We start from the raw sequence: 10658 nt of genomic DNA on the forward strand, positions 1-10658 counted from the left end.
GCGATGCAGCGTGGAGACCGCACACCTTATTGATCGAAACATCCTGATCATCCGGAATTAATTCTCACGATGAGGAGCTACGCATTCCATGAACTCGCATGTTCTAACCTCGAAATGCACTTTCCTCGAGCGCAATATCAACAAGCGTGAAGTGAGCAGGGTGGGAGTAAATTCGCATGCGCTGAACTCGCATTGCGCTTTTGAAACTTCCTGTATGTGCGGGCGCATTTGATACCCTGCAAATTTCTTCAGGTAACGCTGTATAAACAATTCCGTAATTATTACTTAACGTCCGTAGAATAATGCATCAATTTTCTAACGTACTTGCGTTAAAGATTGTTTTATTAAGGGGAAGCTGGAGTTGCTAGTGAACTATTTTTTCACTATAGCGATGGTAATTGCAGTTTCGAAAATTCTCTTTATTGCTTGTGCAGAATAAAAAATCCTTCTCCACAAATGAAGTATAGATAGAAAGAAAGCCCGCTCTACAGGACTTTATACTCAAAATGGAAAAGAGTTAAAACCTTGCATTTGTCTTTTCTAACTTTTTTCCATTTTGAATATAAAGTCCTGTAGAGCGGACTTTCTTTCTATCTATACTTCATTTGTGGAAAGGGATTTTTTATTCTGCACAAGCAATAAAGAGAATTTTCGAAACTGCAATTACCATCGCTATAGTGAAAAAATAGTTCACTAGCAACTCCAGGATCACCTTAAGGGGAAGCTGGAGTTGCTAGTGAACTATTTTTTCACTATAGCGATGGTAATTGCAGTTTCGAAAATTCTCTTTATTGCTTGTGCAGAATAAAAATCCTTTTCCACAAATGAAATATAGATAGAAAGAAAGCCCGCTCTACAGGACTTTATATTCAAAATGGAAAAAAGTTAGAAAAGACAAATGCAAGTTTTTAACTTTTTTCCATTTTGAATATAAAGTCCTGTAGAGCGGGCTTTCTTTCTATCTATGCTTCATTTGTGGAGAAGGATTTTTTATTCTGCACAAGCAATAAAGAGAATTTTCGAAACTGCAATTACCATCGCTATAGTGAAAAAATAGTTTACTAGCAACTCCAGGATCACCTTAAGGGGAAGCTGGAGTTGCTAGTGAACTATTTTTTCACTATAGCGATGGTAATTACAGTTTCGAAAATTCTCTTTATTGCTTGTGCAGAATAAAAAATCCTTCTCTACAAATGAAGTATAGATAGAAAGAAAGTCCGCTCTGCAGGACTTTATATTCAAAATGGAAAAAAGTTAGAAAAGACAAATGCAAGGTTTTAACTCTTTTCCATTTTGAATATAAAGTTCTGTAGAGCGGGCTTTCTTTCTACCTATACTTCATTTGTGGAGAAGGATTTTTTATTCTGCACAAGCAATAAAGAGAATTTTCGAAACTGCAATTACCATCGCTATAGTGAAAAAATAGTTTACTAGCAACTCCAGCTTCCCCTTAAGGTGATCCTGGAGTTGCTAGTGAACTATTTTTTCACTATAGCGATGGTAATTGCAGTTTCGAAAATTCTCTTTATTGCTTGTGCAGAATAAAAAATCCTTCTCCACAAATGAAGTATAGGTAGAAAGAAAGCCCGCTCTACAGGACTTTATATTCAAAATGGAAAAGAGTTAAAACCTTGCATTTGTCTTTTCTAACTTTTTTCCATTTTGAATATAAAGTCCTGTAGAGCGGACTTTCTTTCTATCTATACTTCATTTGTAGAGAAGGATTTTTTATTCTGCACAAGCAATAAAGAGAATTTTCGAAACTGCAATTACCATCGCTATAGTGAAAAAATAGTTCACTAGCAACTCCAGGATCACCTTAAGGGAAGCTGGAGTTGCTAGTGAACTATTTTTTCACTATAGGGATGGTAATTACAGTTTCGAAAATTCTCTTTATTGCTTGTGCAGAATAAAAAATCCTTCTCTACAAATGAAGTATAGATAGAAAGAAAGTCCGCTCTACAGGACTTTATATTCAAAATGGAAAAAAGTTAGAAAAGACAAATGCAAGTTTTTAACTCTTTTCCATTTTGAATATAAAGTCCTGTAGAGCGGACTTTCTTTCTATCTATACTTCATTTGTAGAGAAGGATTTTTTATTCTGCACAAGCAATAAAGAGAATTTTCGAAACTGCAATTACCATCCCTATAGTGAAAAAATAGTTCACTAGCAACTCCAGGATCACCTTAAGGGAAGCTGGAGTTGCTAGTGAACTATTTTTCACTATAGCGATGGTAATTACAGTTTCGAAAATTCTCTTTATTGCTTGTACAGAATAAAAAATCCTTCTCTACAAATGAAGTATAGATAGAAAGAAAGTCCGCTCTGCAGGACTTTATATTCAAAATGGAAAAAAGTTAGAAAAGACAAATGCAAGTTTTTAACTTTTTCCATTTTGAATATAAAGTCCTGTAGAGCGGGCTTTCTTTCTATCTATATTTCATTTGTGGAAAAGGATTTTTATTCTGCATAAGCAATAAAGAGAATTTTCGAAACTGCAATTACCGTCGCTACAGTGAAAAAATAGTTCACTAGCAACTCCAGGATCACCTTAAGGGGAAGCTGGAGTTGCTAGTGAACTATTTTTTCACTATAGCGATGGTAATTGCAGTTTCGAAAATTCTCTTTATTGCTTATGCAGAATAAAAATCCTTTTCCACAAATGAAATATAGATAGAAAGAAAGCCCGCTCTACAGGACTTTATATTCAAAATGGAAAAAAGTTAGAAAAGACAAATGCAAGTTTTTAACTTTTTTCCATTTTGAATATAAAGTCCTGTATAGCGGACTTTCTTTCTATCTATGCTTCATTTGTGGAAAAGGATTTTTTATTCTGCACAAGCAATAAAGAGAATTTTCGAAACTGCAATTACCGTCGCTATAGTGAAAAAATAATTCACTAGCAACTCCAGGATCACCTTAAGGGGAAGCTGGAGTTGCTAGTGAACTATTTTTTCACTATAGCGATGGTAATTACAGTTTCGAAAATTCTCTTTATTGCTTGTGCAGAATAAAAAATCCTTCTCTACAAATGAAGTATAGATAGAAAGAAAGTCCGCTCTGCAGGACTTTATATTCAAAATGGAAAAAAGTTAGAAAAGACAAATGCAAGGTTTTAACTCTTTTCCATTTTGAATATAAAGTCCTGTAGAGCGGGCTTTCTTTCTACCTATACTTCATTTGTGGAGAAGGATTTTTTATTCTGCACAAGCAATAAAGAGAATTTTCGAAACTGCAATTACCATCGCTATAGTGAAAAAATAGTTTACTAGCAACTCCAGCTTCCCCTTAAGGTGATCCTGGAGTTGCTAGTGAACTATTTTTTCACTATAGCGATGGTAATTGCAGTTTCGAAAATTCTCTTTATTGCTTGTGCAGAATAAAAAATCCTTCTCCACAAATGAAGTATAGGTAGAAAGAAAGCCCGCTCTACAGGACTTTATGTTCAAAATGGAAAAGAGTTAAAACCTTGCATTTGTCTTTTCTAACTTTTTTCCATTTTGAATATAAAGTCCTGCAGAGCGGACTTTCTTTCTATCTATACTTCATTTGTAGAGAAGGATTTTTTATTCTGCACAAGCAATAAAGAGAATTTTCGAAACTGTAATTACCATCGCTATAGTGAAAAAATAGTTCACTAGCAACTCCAGCTTCCCCTTAAGGTGATCCTGGAGTTGCTAGTAAACTATTTTTTCACTATAGCGATGGTAATTGCAGTTTCGAAAATTCTCTTTATTGCTTGTGCAGAATAAAAAATCCTTTTCCACAAATGAAGTATAGATAGAAAGAAAGTCCGCTCTACAGGACTTTATATTCAAAATGGAAAAAAGTTAGAAAAGACAAATGCAAGGTTTTAACTCTTTTCCATTTTGAATATAAAGTTCTGTAGAGCGGGCTTTCTTTCTACCTATACTTCATTTGTGGAGAAGGATTTTTTATTCTGCACAAGCAATAAAGAGAATTTTCGAAACTGCAATTACCATCCCTATAGTGAAAAAATAGTTCACTAGCAACTCCAGCTTCCCCTTAAGGTGATCCTGGAGTTGCTAGTAAACTATTTTTTCACTATAGCGATGGTAATTGCAGTTTCGAAAATTCTCTTTATTGCTTGTGCAGAATAAAAAATCCTTTTCCACAAATGAAGTATAGATAGAAAGAAAGTCCGCTCTACAGGACTTTATATTCAAAATGGAAAAAAGTTAGAAAAGACAAATGCAAGGTTTTAACTCTTTTCCATTTTGAATATAAAGTCCTGTAGAGCGGACTTTCTTTCTACCTATACTTCATTTGTGGAAAAGGATTTTTTATTCTGCACAAGCAATAAAGAGAATTTTCGAAACTGCAATTACCATCGCTATAGTGAAAAAATAGTTCACTAGCAACTCCAGGATCACCTTAAGGGGAAGCTGGAGTTGCTAGTGAACTATTTTTTCACTATAGGGATGGTAATTACAGTTTCGAAAATTCTCTTTATTGCTTGTGCAGAATAAAAAATCCTTCTCTACAAATGAAGTATAGATAGAAAGAAAGTCCGCTCTACAGGACTTTATATTCAAAATGGAAAAAAGTTAGAAAAGACAAATGCAAGTTTTTAACTCTTTTCCATTTTGAATATAAAGTCCTGTAGAGCGGACTTTCTTTCTATCTATACTTCATTTGTAGAGAAGGATTTTTTATTCTGCACAAGCAATAAAGAGAATTTTCGAAACTGCAATTACCATCCCTATAGTGAAAAAATAGTTCACTAGCAACTCCAGGATCACCTTAAGGGGAAGCTGGAGTTGCTAGTGAACTATTTTTTCACTATAGCGATGGTAATTACAGTTTCGAAAATTCTCTTTATTGCTTGTACAGAATAAAAAATCCTTCTCTACAAATGAAGTATAGATAGAAAGAAAGTCCGCTCTGCAGGACTTTATATTCAAAATGGAAAAAAGTTAGAAAAGACAAATGCAAGTTTTTAACTTTTTTCCATTTTGAATATAAAGTCCTGTAGAGCGGGCTTTCTTTCTATCTATATTTCATTTGTGGAAAAGGATTTTTATTCTGCATAAGCAATAAAGAGAATTTTCGAAACTGCAATTACCGTCGCTACAGTGAAAAAATAGTTCACTAGCAACTCCAGGATCACCTTAAGGGGAAGCTGGAGTTGCTAGTGAACTATTTTTTCACTATAGCGATGGTAATTGCAGTTTCGAAAATTCTCTTTATTGCTTATGCAGAATAAAAATCCTTTTCCACAAATGAAATATAGATAGAAAGAAAGCCCGCTCTACAGGACTTTATATTCAAAATGGAAAAAAGTTAGAAAAGACAAATGCAAGTTTTTAACTTTTTTCCATTTTGAATATAAAGTCCTGTATAGCGGACTTTCTTTCTATCTATGCTTCATTTGTGGAAAAGGATTTTTTATTCTGCACAAGCAATAAAGAGAATTTTCGAAACTGCAATTACCGTCGCTATAGTGAAAAAATAATTCACTAGCAACTCCAGGATCACCTTAAGGCAGAACAAAATATAATAACTTATGTTTATTAGAAAAAAAGAATTGGAGACACGTGGCTTTTAATATCGTTGGGAAATCTTAGGAATCGAGGCAGTTTTGTTAAACACAATTTAATACTGTACAGTTGAAATTATCGAAATTATAATATAATTATAATATAATAATCATGTTCATATCATTAATCATATAATACTTCTCGTATCACAATTTTACCGTCATTGTTTATGTAATGGATAGATTAAATTAGACAAAACTTCATACCAAACACAGTCACAATTATACGATAGTTTTCATAAAAATTGTTTTATGTATCAAATACAATTCAATTAATTCATTGACGTTACGTTATATATTAAAATAATTTCTTATAAAATTTCTTATTGCTTGTTAAACAAATGAGCAGAGATGATAAATGCAAAATCTTTATGTATATAATTATTTTTTTCTTAATAGTATATAATTAAGTATTAATGAGATTTTTCACTAGGCAAGTACATCTTACACCTTCTAACGATCCTTAGAAAGATTCAGGGAATCCCCCATGTCAGCTGATTGCGATGATTGTTGCTTTTTGTGCAACGTCGTCATGTCCAGCCCCCCGAAATCGGGTTTAACGCTCGAGATTGTCAGATCCTCCGTTCCCTGATACTCGCCCGGTCTGCCGATCTTCGAGTCGAGTTGCGCGTCCAATTTTTTGCGATCGCTCGTATAATCCTCAGCGCTCGCTGAGAAGCCTCTAAGCTGAGACGCGTCCGACGAGCTGACGGCGCTCTTGAACGGCGACGGTACCGCATCGACGGTGACGAAGTCCGTCGATTTACGTTGCTCGTTGTTATCCACATCTTTCGCCGGCGGGATCTTGCCGAGCGGACCGAACAAGTTCGTGGCGATGTGGCGCATGTACGCGGACGGTGACGGCGACGAGGTACGCGTGAAGTCCGCGATGGAGAAGCTGGACAACTTCGCCAGGTCAGCAGTGGAGAAGTTCGCCAGCTTCGTCAGGTCGGAGAACTTGGTGATCTGCTGGGTGATGTCCGCTAACGGGAAATCGGTGTTCGTCGACGTTCGAGTCTTATTGATAGCGCTGCCGTCGCCAGCCAGGGAATTTGGCAGTTTCGAGAAGTCGGTCGGCGCGAAATCGTAGTCGCACTTGGCGTTCTTCACCGACACCGTCAGCTCGCCCGACTGGAAGCTCGGTATGATCTCCGACGGCGAAATGTGCTTGGAACTCACGACCGGGTTGCCGTCTTTTATCTGGGTGATGGACGCGGCGTCGTTGCCTAAACTGTCCTTCTTGATGCCGTCGCGGGACGTCGAGGGTTGCAGCACGAACGGCTTGGACGTAGGCGTGATTATGGCGCCGCCGTCGGGCTTGAAGTTGACCGGCGTGAGGAAAACGGCGTTATTGGCTGTAAGACTGACGCCAGGCGGCCCGAGCGATTCCGAGGCAGATACCAAGGGGAACTTCATGGCTAGGAAATCCGGCGTGTTGCCGTCCTCCGAGCCTGGACAGATCATCTCCCTGATCACGTCCCAGTACGAGCCGTTTGATCTGTTTCGGCCAGGCAATTTCGATGCTAGGGAACACTGTCGAGACACGATCGTTAATGCGATATTTGATGAGTCCGCTTGCAGACATTTCACATTATTTGTTAATGTACTCACTCTTAAGCGTTCTAGGTACGTTGTGTTACCATTAAAATTGGCAGTGAAGTCGATGCCACCTTCGCTTTTGTAATATTCTATGCATCTTCTCTGCGAAAGCAAATAATAATAATTAATTAAAAACCAATAATTAATTAAAAAATACTCACAATCTCTTCCAGTGTGTCCTGAGAAAGAAAATGCTCCTGCGACAATGTGTAACTGAGCAGCATGGGCCGAGGGTACTCGTGGGGCCTGTTCTCAGGTGGTGGCATGGACCAAAAGACGTTAAAATTCGACTCGTAGCAATTGCCATCCATATTATAGGGAGCTACAAATTAGGAAACAATAATAATAACAAAGCCGTTGCACACCTTGTGAGGAAGTCTTTGGAATACCAACAACATATCAATCCGACGCATGGTATGTATCCGTTATCACTGTGCCCCTTCATTTTGATCTGGTAATCCAGTTGCGAGTCCACGTCCCGCAGCGAAGGTGACGCGTGCGAGCGCGGGTGAGAGTGATACCAGCCTACCAGCGTCACGCGCTTCCACTCCATGGCTCTCGCTATCTCAGCCTCCACGGCTGCGGCGGCTGATTTATCCTTGCCGGAGTAGCGACACGGAAATGCACACGTTATGGAAAGATCTGCGACAGCACGAGCGTAGTTAATCATCAACATTCTGAATGCACGTAGGATTAAATGCAGCAGTTACGACACGCACTATGTGAATTGATGTCCCAGTGTCCACCCAAGTAGCCGCAGATCTCCCTGTCCGTCAAGTGACAGTGCAGATCTACCAGCAGAGCCGCAGTGGTCGTGATGGTCACCAGGAATGGCTGTATCTTGCCGAGCGTGCTGAACGACGTGAGTTCTACCATGGTGCTCATGTCCCTGGAGAGTGAAAGACAGCTTGATATTAGGTTGTTCATTAAGTTCTGCGGTTTTCTCGATAGATAGCGTTTGTCCATTGAAAAAGATAGCATGCATCGCCTGAACCGCGGATTGCCGCACACTCCGTGACGGGTTAGACAACGCTTGACATTTCGCCAGAGTCTTTGTTGTGTTTTGACGTGTTGTGTGTACGCGCTATTCATTGAAAATGGAGGATCAAAAGGTGCATTTTCGGCACATTTTGCTATTTTTCTTCCGCAAAGGAGTAAAAGCGACGGACGCGCAACGTGAGATATGTGGCGTGTACGGGGACTCGGCCATAAGCTCTGACACTTGTCAGCGTTGGTTTGCGCGCTTTCGTTCCGGAGATGTGAACGTCTCCGATGCTGCTCGCTCCGGTCGTCCATCCACCACTGACGACGACCAAATCGTGGCCGCAATCAAAGCAGACCGACACCTGACGACGCGGGAGAGCGCGGAGCGCTTCGACATCGCCCATACAACGGTTGCGCAGCGATTAAAGCGGCTTGGGATGTCGAAAAAAGCAGATGTTTGGGTCCCTCACGAGCTCACCGAAAAGAACATTTTGGACCGCCTCATGATCTGTGAATCCCTGCTGAAATGGAACTCGCTGGAGGCCTTTCTCAAACGGGTGGTCACGGGAGATGAAAAATGGGTGGTATATAACAACATTCGACGCAAGCGGTCATGGTGCGGTCCGGGTGAGTCGTCACAATCGGTTGCCAAAGCGGATTTGCATCCGAAGAAAGTGATGCTGAGTGGGTGGTGGGATTGGCGAGGCGTCCTGTACTTCGAGCTGCTTCCGCGCGGTCAGACCATCGACGCCGAGAAGTATTGCGCTCAGTTAGAAAAATTGAAGCAGGCAGTGGCGGAGAAGCGGCCGGAATTGGCGAACAGGAAGGGCGTTGTCTTCCACCACGACAACGTCAAACCACACACTGCTTTGGTGACCAAGAAAAAGTTGAAGTGCTTTGGCTGGGAAGTCATGCAGCACCCACCGTACTCCCCAGACCTTGCGCCGTCGGATTACCATCTGTTCCGGTCACTCCAAAACAATCTCGACGAGCAGCGCTTTAATTCAGTGGACGATATTCAAACGTACTTGGAGGACTTTTTCGCGCAGAAGTCGCGCGACTTCTACAAACGCGGCATTATGTCCCTTCCAGAACGTTGGCAGAAGGTGGTCGATCAAGATGGACAACACATTCTAGATTGAATAAATGTGTAAGTACAATAGATTTATGTTTTAATTTAGAGCAAAAAACCGCAGAACTTAATGAACAACCTAATAAATGAAAAAAAACATGTGCATGTGTATGGATCACAAGGATCACTCTCTCGCAGTTCTTACATGGCGTGACTTCGTATTCCTAGATTGGCGTGCTTCACTGGGACTCGTACTATCTGCACCAGTGGACTAGTCTGTTGAACCTTCTCGATACCCTCGTCCATGATCTCGGCCGAAATTATCTCCATGGTTTCTATTATTATTACTTTCACGAAGTAGCTGAGACGGTCGAGACTATTGACGTTCGGAGACCCACATGAATTGTTTCTTTTTGTCTTCACCTCACGTGCAAAAGAGTAAGACGCTCGCTTTGTTAAGAAAATTTCATCTCGCGTGTATGTTATCGCTGCAATTCTTTACAAATTGTAATATTGTTTAGCTAGCGTGAAGTACAAACGAATCGCGCACCGAATTAGAAAAACACATCCGATAGCGTTATTACCTAGCTCAACCTGGCCTGACTTGACAGTGTGATGCCAGAGAGAAACCTGAGAGCGGCCACCAGCCTCCACGGGCACATTTCCTGACGTTTGACGCGCCGCCTGACAAAGTGGACGTGAACTAGGTCGTTACGCTCGGCAGAGAGAAACCTGAGAGCGGCCACCAGCCTCCACGGGCACATTCCTGACGTTTGACGCGCCGCCTGACAAAGTGAACGCGAACTAGTTCGTTACGCTCGGTAATGATACATGATTCGTGTCCAAACTATTCACAAGGAAGCTTTCCCATGTAAACTCTACTTTCGAACGAGTCATAGTGCGTTCGAAAGGGAAGGTAAAAATATTAATGTCGTGTTCGAGGGTTTGGGTGTATGAGCCTTGGTTTCGGAAAAATTTACATCTAAAAGTAAGCATTTTCCAGCGGTACGAAAAGTACCATGAATAGCTACAATTCGGCGTGAAGCGCAGTAGTCCAGTGGCTAAGCGCGAGACTCGTATTTTGCCATCCGCGCACGTTGGGTTCGAGACCGAGTTGTGATAATTTTTTTTCTTCGGATTTTTGTTTCTTTGTGTTTACATTATATTTTTTTATTATATAAATAATAAATTATTATGTAAATAATGATTTATTATGTTTTATTATATTTTGGAGGTATACGTATATAATGAGACATAAACATATACATTTAACATTTGTAAACTTTTTATTTATTTATATAGTTTGTATACTGTCGAGTGTTTATTTATTATAAAATTCTGGCATGACTGTACATAAAAAACATAAATGCTTTTATATAAATTTTCCATCCGCAACACTGTACAGTCATGCCAGAATTTTATAATAAATAAACACTCGACAG

At 39.8% G+C, this 10658-nt stretch overlaps 1 protein-coding gene across 1 annotated transcript; it reads right to left on the reverse strand.

Moving 5' to 3' along the window:
- Positions 1 to 5601: 5601 nt before the first annotated feature.
- On the reverse strand, positions 5602 to 9878 carry LOC105287981. Its single transcript, XM_011353897.3, has 6 exons — positions 9422 to 9878; positions 7880 to 8049; positions 7554 to 7802; positions 7322 to 7482; positions 7173 to 7262; positions 5602 to 7094 (listed from the first exon to the last, which is right to left on the reverse strand). The coding sequence occupies exons 1-6, from the start codon at positions 9544 to 9546 to the stop codon at positions 6015 to 6017; spliced, it is 1875 nt and encodes a 624-aa protein (XP_011352199.1). The 5' UTR covers positions 9547 to 9878; the 3' UTR covers positions 5602 to 6014.
- Positions 9879 to 10658: the final 780 nt, after the last annotated feature.

The sequence above is a fragment of the Ooceraea biroi genome, chromosome 14 (genome assembly GCF_003672135.1).
Source record: "Ooceraea biroi isolate clonal line C1 chromosome 14, Obir_v5.4, whole genome shotgun sequence".
NCBI lineage: Eukaryota > Metazoa > Arthropoda > Insecta > Hymenoptera > Formicidae > Ooceraea > Ooceraea biroi.